Genomic DNA, 21,175 nt, shown 5'->3' with positions numbered 1-21,175 from the left:
CTTATCTTTTCTTGCTTATTTATCATGTTCATCAATTTCTCACTACTGTTATCTTAAAAAGTTTTAAATGCTATTTAGATTTTATTTTATAAAATTAAGTTCTTAGCATCGTGTCTTGAGCACACAAGAAAAAGACATACTCTAAAAAAAAAAAAAAATCAACACAGAGATACTAAATTCAAGATAAGTTTCTTCCTCGGTTTGTTCTACATACTTTGAATAATATACATTATCTCTTTTTTTTTTTTTAGGTTTACTTATTTATTGTGAGAGAGGGGGAGAGGCAAAGAGAGAATCCCAAGCAGGCTCCAAACAGTGTGGAGCCCAACGTACGCTCAAACGCACGAATCATGAGATCATGACCTGAGTCAAATCAAGAGTCAGACACGCAATCGACTAAGTCAACCAGGCACCCCAAAATATACATTGCTTCTCAACCAAAATTTGAGAGCATTTCCTGCCCAAGATATGATTAAAAGGAACTTGGATATTAAAAAATACATATAAGTAAATAAATATATACATACACATATTCCTACAGGGAGAAAACTGAGAAAATAAAAGAAAAAAAGGTAGAGAAAAACAGTGATATTTTAACACAAGGACAGCAGGAATGTATGTTTCTGAGCTATTTACAAAATGTGACTTTATAAGGAAACCAAATTAATGGAGTCCTAGCTCTTTTTTAATTTGTTACACTTGCCCCAGAAGTCTGTTCAACCAGCAACATGTTCAGAAATGAAATGACAACAACGACCAGTACCTGGAATGCTCTGAGAAGTGCCATGTGGTCACTGAAAGTTCCTGCAGTGAAGCGTTTCCTACAGAGCATAGCTGCGCGCTTTTGAGAGGCCTGGGTTGGCAGTACAAAAGGGTCTCGATAGGCCAGGGTGCAGGCAATTGTAAGGATGGGGTCCAGACACTTTAACACGACAGCACACAGGACCATTTTTCCAAGATGTGGTTCTACGGGCAGGTCAGCCAAATGATACCCAAGCTCAGTGAGATCTTCCCACGCGTCCATTGCATCTATTGTCTAAATAAAAGCACACAAAACAGAATCTGGCAGGACCAAAATGTTTCATGATGTTTAATCGAACCACATACTTAAAAATCATAAAGAAATAAAAATGTAAATTTTCTTTTGCCACATTTTATAGAAAACATCGTTTGCTTCAAATATTTTATATAAAAAAAGATCTACATCAACTGTTTTACTGTAATTACCATGAGAGTATTATTCAAAGTACATGCTTCTTTCAGATAATCTTTTTAAGTACAAAAATCAGGCAAGATATATTCCCCCTTTAAATTTCAAGTAAAATCAGTAAAGTGAAAACTATGAAGACACGAACCTTAAGCATGTGTACAGCATTTCTTACAATTAAAGCAGGTGGAGGTTCAGGAGCTTTCATTAGGAAATCGGCAATAGGACAATTAACTGGGGCTAACAGCTTAGTATGTAAACAAAGTTCCTGCAAATAAGAACAGCAAATAATGTTGAAATGCTGAAATTTATGGTGATTTTGTTTTTTAAAGAAATCATGGGAAACACAGTCCCCAAACCGACTAGTAGAGTCTCTGCTTAAAATGAACAGTAGAGGGAACCATGTCTTTCTATGAAAGACAGGCTCTAACCTTGCCCTAGGTGCTAGAACTTTAATATAATAAACACCCTCCATTACCTCCTATCAAGATTACCATTGCCCACACTGGCGATGTCTCCTCACACAGTTCTTATACATAACAGTAAGAGTTATTGTCCAGAAGTCTCTTTTTTTCCTTTACATTACATTCTAGAATCTTTTATCCGTTCAACAAAGTGCTTGCCAGGTGCTAGGGACTATGCAGCAAGTTGGGAGAAAAAGAAGATAGACAAGTGTCTGCCCTGGTGGATTTTTCATTGTGGGAAAAACAGAATAATGACACAATTAACTACTTAGTTACAATTTTTATAAATGCTGTGAAGGATACAGAGAACTAAAGAGATAAAGGAAAATATTTAATCAAGTTCAGGCAAGGGCAGGAGGAGGCCATGGGAAGTCAAAGACAACATCTCTGGGGACCCAGCACTTAAACTTGGATGTAACGACTGAGTAGGAGGTAATTATCAAAGAAACAAGAGGGAGGATTCTAGGGAGAGCGGAGCATACAGAGGAAGCCCCTAATACAGAAACAAGGTGTGCTTGAGAAATTCGAACTACTGGTATGAGCAGAGAGAGAAGGAAAGACAAGATGTCAAAATTAAAACTAGAGACACAGGAAGGGCAGATAATTTAGGCTCCTGTTAAGAGTTTTGTATTTTATCCTAAACCCATAAGGCATGGAAAAGTGGGAAGTCATCCAGGTACATGAATACCAAAAACATGATCCAGTACCTCTGGAAATGTTTAGAAACCAACATCCATCTCAGCACACCAGATAATCAAATTAATGTACTTCCGGTAGTTTTCCCTAGAAACTACAATGTCTGGCTGTTCTGTGAAGTGAGAAGACCTAAAGCAAAACAATAAAGGCCAGGAAATCTCAGCAGACTCCCTTCTAAACTACCATCGTAATCTCAGCATCTTAAACTGAGATTGTGGCATTATCTTTTGGACCTTAAATAATTTGTTTTCTAATCCTCAGTGAGAATGTGAAAGGTGAACACAATGTGGTCGTTAGACTTCTAAAATGTCGCATATAAAAAAAAGCATATTTATAAACTGTACCATAATTTAAATGCATTCAAGTAACTCTTTAAAATTTTAGAGGTTTATGGAATTTCTAGTATAAGAAAAAAATGTTAGGTACATAACCACCCTACATAATATACATTTTATAAGTTCGTTTTATGAGTTGATTATTTAAAAGTCCAACTAGTATAAGTTAAAATGGTCCTTTCTCCTCTGTCACCCACAAAAATAGCCTCTAATTTAGAGTTTCGTAAATTCCTACCTGTAATGGCATTCTCAAAAGTTCTGGAGTCTGAAATTCCAACATATTCTGGAATCGGAGTCTGCTGAACAGCCGGAAACAAATTCCAGGTCTACATCTCCCTGCCCTTAAAAGTGAAATAAAAAATTGAGATTCAAACAAGAAATGAACACTATATCAAGGAAACTATACAAGCAGTGTGCTAAGGAGACAGAGCAATGGACCAGGGTCAGGACATCTGAGTGCAAATCCCTACTATGATACTCCTCCCCTCTGAATCTTTCCAGAAGGCACTTTACCCATCTGGGATTCATTTATAAAAATTCATGAATGACACCCACCTGATAAGCCTTCTAAGGAAATGATTAAAAAAAATTTTTTTAGGTAAGATACATATGAGACTAAAAATAAAGAAAAAATACATGGTAATTTAAATTTCACCAGCTTTGTATATGTAAATGATGAATCACTGAAACCTACTGCTGAAACCAATATTGCACTGTATGTTAACTAACTAGAATTTAAATAAAAATTTGAAAAGAAAATAAATTTCATCAGCTTTACTGAACTGACACAAGCACTGTGCTCAGAGCTCAGTGCATATGCCGCTGTTTAGAATTGCACAAAGCAGGCATTAAACAGCTCCCAGGGAGTGGCATCCCCACCACCCTCCCCATCACCGTACAGACTTGTATCATTTTCTGGGAAGCAGCAGAAAAATATCTCGAAGAAAAGCAGTCTCTTTTCATTTCACCCACAGTCATCATGTCCGCTAATGGCAAGGCTGAGTATGCTAAATGAGAGACATACAGAAATATCCCTACCTTGGCAAAGCTCACAATCCAGACCCCCAAACATAACTAACACACTGGTATAGTTACAAAGTTACAAAAAATTAGACTCTGGACCACTGCTTCCTTCATCAGTACTTTCCTCACTATCAACCCATTCGCTTTCCCTCCTCTCCTGCCTCTTCTGAGATACCTCTGTCTTTTGCCAGTCCTTAAATGTTGATGTTCCTGTGAGGCTGGACCTCAGCCCTCTGCTCTCCTGCTCTACCCTCTCTCCCAAGGGGATCGTAATTATCCTCCTGACTTCAATTTCCATCCACTGAGATCTCTTCATCCTAACCCTACATTTACCCTTATGAAACCTTTTAGCCCCACTTAGGTTTTCCAGTCAAACTCAACACAACCAAAAGTTCATTCTTCTCCCCAACAGAACCACTATTCCCACTTTCCATGACGACGGCACCACCATCCACAAAATTTCTAAGACACCTGTATGACATCCTTGACTCCATAGTATTCCTTACCCCTTAGTATCTCCTGAATGAATTATCTACTTTATTTCTCCACTATCACAATCCACACTACTGTCATCTCTCCCTTATTTTAAATGCAAATATTAATGAAAGAGCCTCCTACTGGGTCCTCCTACCATCAGTTTTGTCTGTACCAACTCATTCTTCAAAGAGCTAGAAGAATATGATCATTGAACCATCCTCTGGTTTATTAAGAAGAAAGACAGAAAACACAAAAGGGTCCTTAAGGACCTGTCCGCAACTTACCTCTTTCTGCTCTTTTCACCATTCTCCTCTAAACTAAACTCCACCCAAACAACTTTCTTGCTCACACTTTTCTTTAGGCCTTTGCGTAAGCCTTGCCTCTGCTAGAAAAGCCTTCCCACAACATCTTTTTTTTTTTTAACATTTATTTATTTTTGAGAGACAGAGAGCCACAACACCTCTTTATTCATATTTATCTCAGATTCTACCTTAACTCCTCTAGAAGCATAATCCAGTTGTAGCACAAATCACATAGTATTATCATTGCTTACTTTACTGGATTCCAAGAAGAACTACACCATTCCCCCCACCTCAAACTCTACTCATCAGACTCTGTTGGATCATTGTATCCCTAACACTTGCACAGTGAAGGCTGTAAAAAAAAAAAAAAAAAAAAATACCTGTTGAAAGAGATGACAAGAAAAATTTTTACAATTTCTGATTTTCATCCCTAATAATATACTATTAACAGCCTATAAACCTAGCTCAGTGTATCAAGCCACACCTTGTCATAAGAAAACAACTGATACAGTAATAGCAACAAGCCCTCAAGAACATCCTATGAAAGTATAAAGCACAGAAATAATGCATCCACCATCTTCAGCATAAGAGGCACATCTTTAAAGTCAGTATCTGATGTTGTTCTATCAGTTAAAATGAAAGAAAAAAATCAGTCAAATGATTATCGAAAAATACAATACTTTTTAATCTTTTTTTAAAAAGAAAAAGTAACGCAAGCATGTTATTTATTAAAATAAGTAACCAAACTACAAAGCAATAAAATGAAAATTAAATCTCCTTCAAGAGCCCCACAAACCCACCTTCTCAGAGTCAACAATTGTTTTTTTAATGTTTCTCTCAAACTTGACAATGCATTTGTGCCTAAATATATACTGGGGCGCCTGGGTGGCTCAGTCGGTTGAGCATCAGACTTCAGCTCAGATCATGATCTCACAGTTTGTGGGTTCGAGCCCCGTGTCGGGCTTTGTGCTGACAGCTCAGAGCCTGGAGCCTGCTTCGGATTCTGTGTCTCCCTTTCTCTTTGCCCCTCCCCCGCTCACACTCCATCTCTCTCACAAAAATAAACATTAAACTATATATACACGTACATATATATATACACATATACATATTTAGCACAAGCAAATACTATTGGATGCACGTTCTACACCTTACTTTTTTCAATTAAATATATTCTGAAAACCCATTCCACTATAAAAATACATACATCTACATCTTTCCTTTTAACACTTACCTAGTATACCATTGTGTGACTACAGCATGATTTATCTAACTACAATACTTCACTACTAATGGACACTACAATGTTCTCAGATTTTTCACTATTACAAACAATGCTGCAGAAAACATTCTTAAACACATCCCTGCACACAGTGCACAAGTATACTCAGGACAAATTATGAGAAGGTGAATCCAGTGGCAAAGGGTAGATCTGGATCGACAGTTTCAAACTGTCCTCTGAAGAAGTCACACCAATTTACACTCCCATCAGCAAACCATGAAAGCTTACTGGCCTATACTTTTGCCAACTCTGTTGTATGTACTGTTAAACATTTTCATCAATGACAATCCGGTGATAAGCAAAAAATATTACCTCACTAATTTACATTTCTTTTGGCATATATGAGGTGATATATGTGAGGTTCATGTATTGGTCTTCATGAATTGATTTGGAAGGGGTTTTTTTTGCAAAATACAGAAATTAGTCCTTTGTCCTATGTAGCAAATATTGAAGAGATTTTCCATTTAATTTTGTCTATGTTTCTTACATCTTCTGAGTATAGATTATACTAGGCAAAAAAATTTAAAATAAGCTGAATTCAACCTTTAAAAAAAGTATATTTTAAAATGGATTGCTTTACAAAAATATAAAAATGAAGATTAACATGAAAATCTTAACATTTTATAGAAAGAATATATATTAAATATGTAATACATACCAAAATGTTTCCATTTTATAGGCAATTGAGTGAATGAATGTACATTACCTGCCTTTTCGTTGTATGGCACTAGCTTTGGAAATCCACACCATTTTTAACATTGTAACAAAATTCAGTGCATCAAAGGATTTCTGTAATTAAGTTTTCTTCATGTTAAAACTTTTATAAAAGGTGTTTAAGAAGAAACAGCAAGAAACATTATGAATATACTTTAACATGCCAAGTTTAATTTAAAGCCTCTTCGCCTGGGTGGCTCAGTCAGTTAAGCGTCCAGCTTTAGCTCAGGTCATGATCTCGCAGTCTGTGAGTTCGAGCCCCACCTCGGGGTCTGTGGCTGGCAGCTCAAAGCCTGGACCCTGCTTCAGATTCTGTGTCTCCCTCTCTCTCTCTGCCCCTCCCCTGCTGAGCGTGTGCTCGCTCTCCGTCTCTCTCACTCTCAGAAATAAATAGGGGTGCCTGGGTGGCTCAGTCAGTTAAGCGACCCGACTTTGGCTCAGGTCATGATCTCACGGTTCATGGGTTCCAGCCCCATGTCAGGCTGTTTTGGATTCTGTGTCTCCCTCTCTCCCTGCCCCTTCCCTGCTTGTGCTCTGTCTCTCAAAAATAAATACTAAAAAAAAAAAAAAAAAAGAATTTTAAAAAGAACCATTATTCCCTCCATACATCCTCAAAGATTCTAAAGCAAAAATTCACTATAGAGAAATACTTTAAAAGAGTGGATTCCTAACTAGAATATATACTTAATCATTCAGTGACTTACACTTTCCCTTTCATAGGATAACTATATAGAGCAATTACAAATGCATTCTCATAATAGTTTAATTATAGGATCTTTAGAAAAAATAGTACCAATAGTTTTTAATAAAATGTCACATTTGTCAATTTTGTATGTAAAATAACTTCTGACACTATCATCATATCCTTAACTATGGTTTACTTGATAAATGATACCTATAGGAATTAATTTCTAAATTATTCAAAATTCACTTGTTCAGCTTTAGCTAATTTCAGGGCAATAAAATCTGAATTTTTATGGACTCACCATTCAGACTTTTAAAGATAATATTCATCACTATCCTCTTATAAAAAAACAAAATGTATTATCCCTTCTTTATAGTATCCAACTATAATGAAATGTCCAAATTTTGTAATAAAATCTTGTGTTCTATAAGATATTCCTTAAAATTACTTTGAAAACATTATAAAGCAATTAATAAATTTTTTTCACATTAAAACATGATCATTTATATCCACTAGAACAGAGATCATTTGCTTTCCCCAACATAGATAGTACCTTTCCTTGAAAATCAACCACCTCTCACTTTCAACTCTTTCAGTAAAAGGACCTACCAAAGTTAAGGGCATTGAGAACTGCTGAGTATTCTAATGCTAACGAAAATAAATGCTGTCTTTTATTTCTACTGGGTTGGCAGTAAATATTTTAGCCTTTGTAGAGAGTCTCTGGTGCAACTAATTCAAATCTGCCATCTGCAGTGTGAAAGCAGCCATAGTCAATAGGCAGAAGAGTGAACATGGCAGTGTTCCGACGGAATTTATTTTTATAAAAGCAGGTAATGGACCCATGTGTCCGCTATCATTTGCTGAACTTTAGTTTTGTCAGCTTCCTCTGAGTATGGTTCTCTCAAACTAAATATCTTTTGAGTATCTGCTACATGTGGAGCACCGGAGATTAAACATTGAACAGGAGGGACATGGTCCATGCCCACATGTAGAAGGAAAGCATACAAAATATGTAATCAAATTCCCACACTGTGACAAAATTTTCAGTGTAGCTAGCCAACCCTTTACTTTCTTCCTAATATTTAATCAGCAGAAGCTCATTTTTTTAATATAATTTGTTACACTAACTGGATCTTATATTCTGAACTGTTTAAAGTAAAATATTCACTTTGGAGAAATCAACGACTACTATGGTAAATTCAGGCAGAACCAGAAATTTTCTCACTAAAGTGAATTCTGCTTATAAAAGCATTTATTGGAATGTAACTTAATCTTCTTCATTAAAATAAAATACAATTCCTCCAACCTACCTCTTTCACCTTACCAGAATCAATAACAAAGACAACATCATTGACTGTGATGCTGGTTTCAGCAATATTGGTGGAAAGGATCTGCAAAATGGAATGTTATGTTACACTTAATACGAAAACAGGACCAATGACTAATAAAATGGACAAAAGAAGATTTTATAAAGCTTACAATTTTTCGAACACCAGCAGGCGGGTTTTTCAATACCTTCTTTTGATCAGATGTTTGCATATTTGAATGAAGCATAAAGACTTGATATCTGTTGACAATGAAAGGGAAAATACACTATGGTACCTATCTGTTACTTAAAGCAGCAAATATAAAGCTTTAGCTTTTACCTGTGTGTGTTATCAGCAAACCGCTTGTCATCAAACAGGATACGATCCCGCAGTCCAACAATTTCATCATATCCAGGCAGGAAAATTAATATTGCTCCTTGGAGAAGAATAATGTTTTTAACAGTAAACCTCTGGTTTTACAAACCAGAACCAATCAACAGAACCATCTATAATGAACTCTATCACGTGTTTTTATGTACTAATAAACTGTGATACTTATGATGTTTAAGAGATTATTTATGCAATACTGCCAATGGAATTACACAAAAATCTGTACACACAACATATTAATTTTGAAATCGAAGTATACACTGTTGTTCCAGTTATTTTAGACAGTAGTTATTTACCAGCATCGCAACCATGGCAGATATTGTATAGAAGGTGCATGATCAAATCCAAGTCTACTTTTTCATCATCAAAACTGTGATGATAAGCTTTCAGGAGCTCTCTGTCTTCTGCACTGAGGTCACTCCCATTTGTGTGTACCAGAGAACTTTCATCTAGATTTCCAAATTCCAGTGAAGCACTAGGAAAAAAAAGACAAAAACAACAACAACAAAAAAAACCCACAAACTCAATTTTCATCAAAAAAGAGTAATCCTTTAAGGCCAACAATTCCCATGATATCCTTCTTCAAATTTTAAATACACCCTAAAGAGGGTAAGTGATACTTAATGTCCCAGCTACAATTCATGTTTTGGTTTACAGTACATTATCCAAAGTAAAATTTGTCAGTAAGTGATTTTTGAAAACACAATCTGAAGACATTTCTCCAAAGACAATATACGAATGGCCAATAAACACACTGAAAAGATATTCAACATCATTAGTCATCAGAGAAATGAAAATCAAAACCACAATGAATACCACTTCACACTCACTAGGAGGACTACAATAAAAAAAAGACAAGAAAGTAAGTGTGGAGAGAGGGTGTGGAGAAACTGTAACCATCATACACTGCTGGTGAGAGCATAAAATGGTGAAGCCACTTTGAAAAAGAATATGGCGGTTCCTCAAAATGTTAAACACAGTGTGACCACACGTCCCAGCAATTCCACTTCCACTGCTAGGTATATAAACAAGGGAAATGAAAATACATGTCCATATAAATATGTGTACACAAATGTTCATACCAGAATTATTGGTGAGAGTCAAAAAGTGGAAACCCAAATGTTCATCAATTGATGAATGGTTAAACAAATCGTGATGTATCCACAGAGTAGGTTATTAGTCAGAAAAAGAACACCTGCTACAACATGGATGAACCTTGGAACACATTATGCTAATGAAAGAAGCCAATCACAAAAAGACCATTCCACTTAGATTAAGTGTACAGAATAGACAAACCTACAGAAACAGAAAGTACACTAGGTGTCGAGAGCTGGAAGAGTTGCGTTTTTTGGGGGGAGATGGGTAATGAAAACGTTCTCAAAATTGATTGTGGTAATGACTGTGTAACATGGGTGAACTAACTCATGTGGTATGTAAACTTTACCATAATAAAACTTAAAAGACACAAATTTTCAATCATCATTTATATTTCAACAGGTTGTTCACTCTTATAAACAATACTCTGAAGAAAAGTCTATGTTAAAAAAACAAACAAACCACAATTCTACAGGTACCAGCTTAACATGACTGCTAACTTGGTAATTCTATTCTAAAAGCAGATTGATTTCACTACTTTCCAAAAGCCCAGAATCAGCATAAATTAAATAATTGCTTGCTTCTTCATCCTCTATATAAAAATATAAACTACTGCCATCACTAGTAACTATCAATAAGATTTCGAGGAAGTTCAGTTCAGCCCATTTCTCTTAAAGAGCTTAGCAGAAAATGAAGCCTGATCTCAATAGGGAAAATATTAAACTTAAAATTGTAGTATTTTAAATTTAAGATCCTTTTTCAAATACTCCAAGTTTTTTGGTTTTTTACTTCTTAACAGGTAAATGAGGAGAGGAGTGTGTTCTTTGTTTAAAGCTCTAACTTCAAGGGAGCCTGGTTGGCTCAGTCAGTTGAACACCCAACTCTTGATTTCAGTTCGGGTCATGATGTCATGGTCGTGGGATGGAGCCCCATGTCGGGCTACATACTGGGTGTGGAACCTGCTTGAGATGCTCTCTCTCTTTCCCTTTGACCCTCTCCACTAGCACTCTCAAAAAAAACCCACTAACTTTACATATCAATTATCAATAATCCAACACACATTTTATTAATAAATTGCATTTTAAATGTTTAAAATTGGTGATTGATAATGTCATGATCTGTGGACTAAAAAGAAAGCCCAGGTAGCCAGGATAATTAGAATATTATCCAGATAACTCCTGTACTTGGTAATGTATAGTGTCTACTGAGATACTTCCTAGCACCCTAAGAAGCATTCAAAGTGGAGCATTCAAAGTATTAGCACTAAAAGGACTGCAAGTTCTGGGTGCTATTAACTGAAATGACAACAAATCCTGCCATTGCTAAGAACTTTGTCACTCTAAACATCATTAGCATTTAATTGAAATTAAAACGAAAAGACTAATTTCATACTTCAAACATACTTCATCTAATACCTGAGACTATATCTATAGAATTAAATACAAAACCCCAACTCATATAAAACATTTATATGTTCTTCAATAAAAGATGTTTTGATATATTTTAACTTCAAATTCCATTTTTTTCACTTTTGATTCTTACGGGTTGAAGACCGATAGATGCTATCCACGTATTACTAAACATGTTTCCTCCAGGTACCTTTTCCTTTAATAAAGTATCTTTCTCTTTTCTTAAGATATCTAATCTAAAATCTACACAATCTGGGAGCGCCTGGGTGGCTCAGTTGGTTAAGCGTCCGACTTCGGCTCAGGTTGTGATCTCGCAGTCCGTGAGTTTGAGCCCCGCGTCAGGCTCTGTGCTGACAGCTCAGAGCCTGGAGCCTGTTTCAGATTCTGTGTCTCCCTCTCTCTTTGACCCTCCCCAGTTCATGCGCTGTCTCAGTCTCTGTCTCAAAAATAAATAAACATTAAAATCTATACAATCTGACCTAAATTTACCTAAAACCTTTAATTACCAAAATGAAGGCTTTGTTTCATAGGATTGTGAAAAGTATTGTCTGATTCTTCTTTTTTAAATCAAAGTAGAATCAGTTAAGGAGGATCAGTAGCACAGGAGGTAGACTGCAGTAATAGGATTAATTAGGTAGCCCCCATGAAGGTAAGATTTAAACAAAGATATGTGTTCTGTTCCTGTTTTATAACACATTGTTTCTCTTTCATGAATATTTTCTATTAGTTTTTGAAGTCTTCTTCTGGTCACTAACGCTTAGTCCCATCCAAGTTCCAGGTTTTTTGGTTGCTATTGTTGTCTGTTGGATTGTGGGTGCTTTTTCCCCTCAAAGATTCCCAGTGATCAATCCCCAACGTTTTGTTCATCTTTAAAGACAATGAAAAAAAAAAAACAAAAAAAACTCCATCTGCACAGGTGACAATTGCTGAGCTATCTAGTTTAAAGATGGTCATTTCACTGAAGGAATACCCAACCTTCTATAATTCTAATTCTTTTCCCTTGGCTTCGTCTGTTTTCCCAGGAAAGAATTCTCAAGTTTTCTGCTAAAGAACATAAGCTTCAAACAGGAAAAGGCAACAGGACAGCAGTGGAAGGGAGCGGATGGTACCTCAACTTTCAGTCTTTAGACTTTTCTGTTTGATGCCTCACTCCTACTCTCCCACTGTGCCTGGTACCTCCAAGTCCAACATGTCCGTGGCTTTATTTTTTAATATACTTCCCACTTCCTGCAAAGGTGGGGAAGTGGTATCACCTGGTGGAGGGGAGAAGGGAATCTGGAATTCTAAATGTTCCTCATAGAGAATTTCAATCAATTCTGGGATCTTGGGGGGTTTTTTGTTGTTGTGTTTTTTGTTTTTGTTTTGTTTTTGGCCTTTTCTTTCACTGTTATTCAGAAGTAGTTAAGTGAGGGGCGCCTGGGTGGCTCAGTCAGTTGAGTGTCCGACTTCAGCTCAGGTCATGATCTCATGGTTGACGAGTTTGAGTTCCGCGTCGACCTCTGTGCTAACAGCTCAGAGCCTGGAGCCTGCTTCAGATCTGTGTCTCCCTCTCTCTCTGCCCCTCCCTACTCACGCTCTGTCTCTCTCTCAAAAATAAACATTAAAAAAAAAAAAAGATTCATTTAAAAAAAAAAGAATTAGTTAAGTGAGCCTCTAAGAAGCTAAAATGAATCTGTTTCTCACTGGCACTTCCTTCTGTGGGCACTTAGGTTTCAGTTTTCTCAGCTCTGCCACGTCAACCAGCACCGATCCACTAGCCTTCTAGTACCCAAAAATTTACTAATTTCTTCTATCAGTTGCTATGACCTCTTCCAATCTCTTTCACTTTATTAGCTTGAACATTCCTTCTGTACCATTTCAATGAAGTTTTGTGAAAATGCAGATAAATTACATGTGTTCTAGCTACCATGTTTAACTGGAAATCCTTCTGTTTTTCAAAATAAAATAAATTATTACAGCATAGTGGATCTTACCGGCACCCTACAAAATTTTTTTTTTTCCTTAGAACTCCTTAGAATTCAGAAACCAACAGCAAAAAAAAAAAACACAAAAGAAAATCTCTGAATAAGAGACTATAGCCTACAGCATCATACTGATTTTCACAGCTAAGCTTTTAAAAAAGAAGTTAGGGGGCACCTGGGTGGCTCAGTCAGTTGAGCGTCCGACTTCAGCTCAGGTCCTGGTCTTGCGGTTTGTGAGTTCAAGCCCCGCGTCGGGCTCTGTGCTAACAAACAGCTCAGAGCCTGGAGCCTGCTTCGGATTCTGTATCTCTCTCTCTCTCCCCCTCCCCTGCTCATGCTCTGCCTCTGTCTCTCAAAATGAATAAATGTTAAAAAAAAAATTTTTTTTTTTTAAATAAAAAAGTTAGGGTTAATTAAGCACAGAATAAAGTTTTACCTGTAAGATTCCAGAAGATCCACAATTTCAGTCTGTCCAAAGTGTTTAGCCCAATCTAAAGCCATCCTGCCAAAATTCAAAGATATCAAACTATTAGAAAAATGATGTTTTCAAAATTATAAAACTAGTCACATTATTCATTCACCCATTAGAGATATTCCAGCAATTATTATAGAACAGCTTTTAACATAAAGACAAACGTAAGAAATCAAAGACAGTATGTGTAGCTGGACCAAGACATACAAAGAACGGATGCAGTTTACAATTACCAGCCATTTGACGCTTTACTGTGCACGTTGGCTCCCATGCTAATTAACTGCTCTACTTGACTTGAAAAACCTCGTCCAGCAGCAACCATCAGAGCTGTTGCACTGGTTTCGCTATGCCTATAATCAACTAAAAACAGGAAAGGATAAATATAGGTTACATTTCCAAATTTTTTAAATCGTTTTAATTTTTTTTAAGTTAAATGAAAGAAATAAATGACTGTCAGGAGAATTCACTTGGGACTTTGCGCCTTAACCCACTACATGGTAACAGTATTACATAACCTTAACTCAGATCATCCAAGGAGATGTCATTCATATGCTTTTAATATAAACACGATGGGGCGCCTGGGTGGCGCAGTCGGTTAAGCGTCCGACTTCAGCCAGGTCACGATCTCGCGGTCCGTGAGTTCGAGCCCCGCGTCGGGCTCTGGGCTGATGGCTCAGAGCCTGGAGCCTGTTTCCGATTCTGTGTCTCCCTCTCTCTCTGCCCCTCCCCCGTTCATGCTCTGTCTCTCTCTGTCCCAAAAATAAATAAACGTTGAAAAAAAAAAATTAAAAAAATATATATATATATAAACACGATGGAGGAGGGGTGCCTGGGTGGCTCAGTCAGTTGAGCATCCAACTTTTGACTTCAGCTCAGGTCATGATCCCAGGGTTACAGGATTGAGCCCCATGTCAGGCTCCATGCTGAGTGCAGAGCCTGCTTGGGATTCTCTCTCCCTCGCCCTGTGTCCCTCTCCCCCACTCACACTCTCTCTAAAAAAATAATAAATAAGTAAATAAATAAATAAATAAATAAATAAACAAACAAATAAATAAATAAATAAAAATAAATGATGGAATAGGGACAATCATTTGGAAGGCAAGAGAAGGAAAGATAGTTGTTAAGCTGTCTTAAGATCACCATGATAATTAAAACAGAAGAGGAAAACCAGTAACTTGCAGAACCCTTAAATAATTTTCCTAAGCCTGGATATGTCTTAATCATCAGATGACAAAATACAAAGAATTAAAAAGTTATGGGGCGCCTGGGTGGCGCAGTCGGTTAAGCGTCCGACTTCAGCCAGGTCACGATCTCGCAGTCCATGAGTTCGAGCCCCGCGTCAGGCTCTGGGCTGATGGCTCAGAGCCTGGAGCCTGTTTCCGATTCTGTGTCTCCCTCTCTCTCTGCCTCTCCCCCGTTCATGCTCTGTCTCTCTCTGTCCCAAAAATAAATAAACGTTGAAAAAAAAAAAAAAAAAAGTTAATGTTCATCAGCAACTGGTAATGAATGCTTAAAAGTGCAAATGCAAAGTTCAAGACCATTTTTTGTTGTTCTTTAGTTTTGTTTTCATTCCACCATTCCAGGCTGTTACTTACTGAGATGTTTAATGGAAATAAAGCATTGGCAGAAAGTTTACAAACCATAAAATCCCTCCATGAGAAAAACAAAGTTCTATTGAGTTTAAGTTCTTTCCTAGAATATATGTCTCAAGGAATGCAATATAATAAAATTGCTTATGGGGCGCCTGGGTGGCGCAGTCGGTTAAGCGTCCGACTTCAGCCAGGTCACGATCTCGCGGTCCGTGAGTTTGAGCCCCGCGTCAGGCTCTGGGCTGATGGCTCAGAGCCTGGGGCCTGTTTCCGATTCTGTGTCTCCCTCTCTCTCTGCCCCTCCCCCGTTCATGCTCTGTCTCTCTCTGTCCCAAAAATAAATAAACGTTGAAAAAAAAAAAAAAAAAAGTTAATGTTCATCAGCAACTGGTAATGAATGCTTAAAAGTGCAAATGCAAAGTTCAAGACCATTTTTTGTTGTTCTTTAGTTTTGTTTTCATTCCACCATTCCAGGCTGTTACTTACTGAGATGTTTAATGGAAATAAAGCATTGGCAGAAAGTTTACAAACCATAAAATCCCTCCATGAGAAAAACAAAGTTCTATTGAGTTTAAGTTCTTTCCTAGAATATATGTCTCAAGGAATGCAATATAATAAAATTGCTTATGGGGCGCCTGGGTGGCGCAGTCGGTTAAGCGTCCGACTTCAGCCAGGTCACGATCTCGCGGTCCGTGAGTTTGAGCCCCGCGTCAGGCTCTGGGCTGATGGCTCAGAGCCTGGGGCCTGTTTCCGATTCTGTGTCTCCCTCTCTCTCTGCCCCTCCCCCGTTCATGCTCTGTCTCTCTCTGTCCCAAAAATAAATAAACGTTGAAAAAAAAAAAAAAAAAAGTTAATGTTCATCAGCAACTGGTAATGAATGCTTAAAAGTGCAAATGCAAAGTTCAAGACCATTTTTTGTTGTTCTTTAGTTTTGTTTTCATTCCACCATTCCAGGCTGTTACTTACTGAGATGTTTAATGGAAATAAAGCATTGGCAGAAAGTTTACAAACCATAAAATCCCTCCATGAGAAAAACAAAGTTCTATTGAGTTTAAGTTCTTTCCTAGAATATATGTCTCAAGGAATGCAATATAATAAAATTGCTTATGGGGCGCCTGGGTGGCGCAGTCGGTTAAGCGTCCGACTTCAGCCAGGTCACGATCTCGCGGTCCGTGAGTTTGAGCCCCGCGTCAGGCTCTGGGCTGATGGCTCAGAGCCTGGGGCCTGTTTCCGATTCTGTGTCTCCCTCTCTCTCTGCCCCTCCCCCGTTCATGCTCTGTCTCTCTCTGTCCCAAAAATAAATAAACGTTGAAAAAAAAAAAAAAAAAGTTAATGTTCATCAGCAACTGGTAATGAATGCTTAAAAGTGCAAATGCAAAGTTCAAGACCATTTTTTGTTGTTCTTTAGTTTTGTTTTCATTCCACCATTCCAGGCTGTTACTTACTGAGATGTTTAATGGAAATAAAGCATTGGCAGAAAGTTTACAAACCATAAAATCCCTCCATGAGAAAAACAAAGTTCTATTGAGTTTAAGTTCTTTCCTAGAATATATGTCTCAAGGAATGCAATATAATAAAATTGCTTATGGGGCGCCTGGGTGGCGCAGTCGGTTAAGCGTCCGACTTCAGCCAGGTCACGATCTCGCGGTCCGTGAGTTTGAGCCCCGCGTCAGGCTCTGGGCTGATGGCTCAGAGCCTGGGGCCTGTTTCCGATTCTGTGTCTCCCTCTCTCTCTGCCCCTCCCCCGTTCATGCTCTGTCTCTCTCTGTCCCAAAAATAAATAAACGTTGAAAAAAAAAAAATTTTTTTTTAAATTGCTTAGCACCAGTTTGCTTAAATTATGGTAATTTCAAAAATAAGGAACCACTGGGCGGGGGGGGGGGGGGGGAACCTCTGCAATAAAATTTAAGATAATTACAAATGGAAAATTTTAGATACCCAATTATTCTCATTGTTTAATAATACGCTACAACACGGTAACCATTATTAATACAAATCAATGGTTCTTAAGATGGGGAGGAGGACTCAGAAGAGAATTACCTCAAGCTTCTTATTTCTAAAAGCACAGATAGCCATGATTTACTCTAGATTCAGAGTCGGTAAGTCTGGGATTGCCAGGCACACACATTTTTAAAAAGGTCTGAAAAGATTATGACCTATACTCACTGTAAGAGAATTACAGCTTCAACTGAATAGTCATTTGATAGCCCTGGAGAACAGAACCAAAATGTGTATATTTTTGAGCAGCAGGTACGAATAAGTATGTATTTTCAGCAGCAGGGTATTAATAAGTATCCAACAATTCCTTAGTACTCCTCTCTTCAAGAGGCAGAGCCTAATTCCATTCTCCTAGAGTAAGAGCTAGACTACGTAACTCACTCTAAAAGGTACCTACAGCTTCCTGCTTGCTTTTTCTCCTTCTCTTGATCACTCACTCTGAAAGAAGCCAGCTGTCACATCCTAGGAAGAATAAGACAGCCAGCCCTATGAAGAGATCCACATGGCAACGAACTGAAGCCTTATGCCAAAAGCAGAGATGACTGGAGGCCTCTTGCCAAGAGCCACGTCAGCGAGCCTCCTCGGAACCAGATGCTCCAGTTCCAGTGAAACCTTCAGATGACCAAACCCCTAACAACAGCTTCACTACTGTTCTATGAGTCACTAGGAGCCAGAACCACTCAGTTTTGCCACTCTCAAATTCTTGATTCTCAGAAGCAGTGTGAGATAATAAATGTTTCAGGTTGCTAAGTTTAGGAATGATTTGTTATGCAGCAATAGGTAACTAGGACAATAAGCATGACAAAGAATGCCTGCATCTTACTAACTACTAACTGCTTCCACAGGATCACATGGAGAAACTGACAACATTAAAAAGAAACCTATGAAGCCCAGGGTCTCCTGGATTACATGAAGTATTTTCAACTCTGGTGCCAATTAAGGATTGAGATTTTAGAAGAAAAATAAAAAGACAGGAAGTCAATAACTGTTCAAAGAATTACTACAACATTTTAGTTTGCTTCACACAGCTTAAAATACTAGCATAGCGCACTCTAGAAAATGTCCAGTGACACTTTTATAAAGATGCAGGACCTGGATGCATAGGATGATGACATCCAAGTAATAGTATACACTAAAGAAATATCTAGGATGAAGGTCAAGAATAATACATTAATGCTTCATAAATATTTTAAGGCAACTTGCCTCAGAGTTCAAATTTTCCTAACTTTCAGGTAAGATGGCAAGGCATTTCTCTTTTGGAGAAAAAAAGACTGCCAGAAAACTGGAGATGAACAAATGTTCACATTTCCAAATACAAAAAGTTACTTTTCAAAATACAGATAATTTATTTTTTTAATGACTGATAAACTGGAAAAAAAAAAAAGTAGATCAAACTAAATTTACAAAGATCTTCATTTCCTTCTTAAGAGGTCTGTTAGATTAGTACATTATGGAATTATAACCATTTGAACAACTACACCTAAATATTGACCTAAAGCCTCTTCTAGCATACATAGCACATGTTCATTGACCCAGGCCTTCTGAGCTAATAAACTGAGAAGGTTTATTAATACACTAGGTAACAATTAGAACTGGGTGGTGGGGGCGGGGGGGAGGGGGGTTGTTAACCAAAACCAATGGGCCAAATCTAATTATGAGATTTAAAAACTCAAAAAAAATAAAAATAAAAAAAATCAGAACAACATGTAAATGATAGGGGGCATTCATTTAACAAAATCCCATGTTAAAAAAAAAAAAAAAAAAAAGAACTAGAAGTTTTAAAGGTGATATGAATCACTAAGACAATGTGGTTGGCAACGAGCTAAACTAACCATAGGCTGAATTGATGTAAGTAAAGAGTAAAGATTTTTAGGCTGATTGACCTACTGTACCTGAAGCTAGTCACTAAGAGACAATAAGTATTTAAAGCTATGACTAGATGAGAACCACAAAAGGAGTCCGTGTAAATTGAAGCAAGGCCTAAGGACTGAGGCCTGGGCCACTGCATATTTAGAGGTCAGGAAAAGGGAAGATTCTGCGAAGGAAACCAAGAAGTTCCAGCTGGAATAGGATAGGCTGATTGAAGGAAATGTTTCAAGAAAAGAGTGATCAATAATAATAATAACAACCCTGAGAAGTTTAGTTGAGGGGATAAACCACTTGACATCTAAATCATTTCCAGTACTGACTCTCTGGCCTTTCATTCTGTCTTTTGCCTAGAAGGCTTCAGAGTTCTGAAACTCACCTCTGGTTACCAATAGTCACTATAATCAACTAACAAAATCAGGCTAGGTCATTATGAAAACGTATCACATGACATAAAGCGTGTGCATGTGAATGAGTACTTGAGCTTATATAACTAACGGTATGTTAAAATTCTCCACTTACTAAATACAAAATCTAGAGCAAAGTTATCAATCTTTTTTTTCCTTCCTTTTTTGAAATCACAAATTTCAAAAAATCAAAGATATTCCCTTGGGAGGGAAAGGAACATGTATTTATGGGTACAATATATATACAGAAATATGGGTACAATATATATACAGAAAAATACCTCTGCACATAACTGCACATATATTCACAGACCCCCACATAGCTATTCTGAAGACAACTAGATTAAGAATCCCTGATTTAGGGGCGCTTGGGTGGCTCAGTCGGTTAAGCGTCCAACTTCAGCTCAGGTCATGATCTCACAGTTCATGAGTTCGAGTACCATGTCGGGCCCTACCCTGACAGCTCAGAGCCTGGAGTTTGCTTCAGACTCAGTGTCTCCCTCTCTCTCTGCCACTCCCACTCCCCCGCCCCACTCATGCTCTGTCTCTCTCTCAAAAATTAACATTAAAAAAAAAAAAAGAATCCCTAATTTAACACAATATTTATTCTACTATGCTAATAAGATCTTGATTTGTCCATTTGAAATAAGTACTCCAAAAGAACAAATTATTGGTTGTGAACAACAAATGTAGTACATACATTCTGAATTAAACTACATTTCCACCATAAATAACTGTAAGAGTAAAAAAAAAATATTTTTTAAGAAGTTATACATACCGCTAACATTTTCAGTTAAAATAAGGTGAAAGACCTGAGCGAAGGCATCGACATCTTTATGTAGCCATATGTCAGAAAGACAAGCATCCATTTCCTTTATTAACCATGGTTCAAGGCAATTCACATCTTTTTCTGTCTTTAAAAAACAAAACAAAAGCAGAGGTTATAAATTACCTGACAGCTTAACCTTTGCTTGCAAAGAATATGAAATGACACAATGGCCACAAGAACTACTAACCACATATAATATAATAGCACAGGCTTTGACATAAAAGTTTCTCATCTGAACACACACACTCCACTTACAATATCGTATCTTGTTCTTACATTTATCTTTCATCTGAGAATGAGTTTGTAACCAAAGGAGCATGATTCAGACAAAATATTACCTAAGCGTGTTCTAGCAAAATGTTGCTAAATATACTTGTACACCAGTGGTTCTCTCTCCCAGCTGCACATCAGAGGGGCCAACACTGGTGTATTTCAACACTGATGCCAAGTTCATGGGAGGCAAGATTCCATAAGGGCTTTAAAATAAGTTCCTGAGGTGATGCTCATGTGCAACCAGGCTTAAGAAACACTGATTTAATGGTCAAAAGGCTATTCACTGAACCAAATGCACCTGCATATGTACCTTCTCATGCTCAAAACAGTTAAATTCTTTTTCCAAAAAGTGCATAGGCCCAGCAATATTTTGCATCACACTAATCACCAGTGC

At 37.4% G+C, this 21,175-nt stretch overlaps 1 protein-coding gene across 2 annotated transcripts in view; it reads right to left on the bottom strand.

Annotated features, from left to right (window-relative positions):
• The window catches only part of YTHDC2 (YTH domain containing 2), a 72,236-nt gene that overhangs the window by 27,737 nt on the left and 23,324 nt on the right, over positions 1–21,175 (bottom strand). For both annotated transcript variants that reach the window (XM_045486004.1, XM_045486013.1), the window contains 11 exons: positions 20,458–20,593; positions 14,053–14,179; positions 13,784–13,849; positions 9,179–9,357; positions 8,832–8,928; positions 8,665–8,752; positions 8,496–8,576; positions 6,493–6,575; positions 2,938–3,043; positions 1,356–1,475; positions 764–1,036 (listed from right to left, as the gene is read on the bottom strand). In XM_045486004.1, coding sequence (XP_045341960.1) covers positions 764–1,036; positions 1,356–1,475; positions 2,938–3,043; positions 6,493–6,575; positions 8,496–8,576; positions 8,665–8,752; positions 8,832–8,928; positions 9,179–9,357; positions 13,784–13,849; positions 14,053–14,179; positions 20,458–20,593 — 1,356 coding nt within the window. The remainder of the gene's footprint in view (positions 1–763; positions 1,037–1,355; positions 1,476–2,937; positions 3,044–6,492; positions 6,576–8,495; positions 8,577–8,664; positions 8,753–8,831; positions 8,929–9,178; positions 9,358–13,783; positions 13,850–14,052; positions 14,180–20,457; positions 20,594–21,175) is intronic.

The sequence above is a fragment of the Leopardus geoffroyi genome, chromosome A1 (assembly GCF_018350155.1).
Source record: "Leopardus geoffroyi isolate Oge1 chromosome A1, O.geoffroyi_Oge1_pat1.0, whole genome shotgun sequence".
In the NCBI taxonomy this organism is placed as follows: domain Eukaryota; kingdom Metazoa; phylum Chordata; class Mammalia; order Carnivora; family Felidae; genus Leopardus; species Leopardus geoffroyi.
Note: the sequence above shows the minus strand (reverse complement) of the source record. Positions and strands in the feature narration are given on the sequence as shown.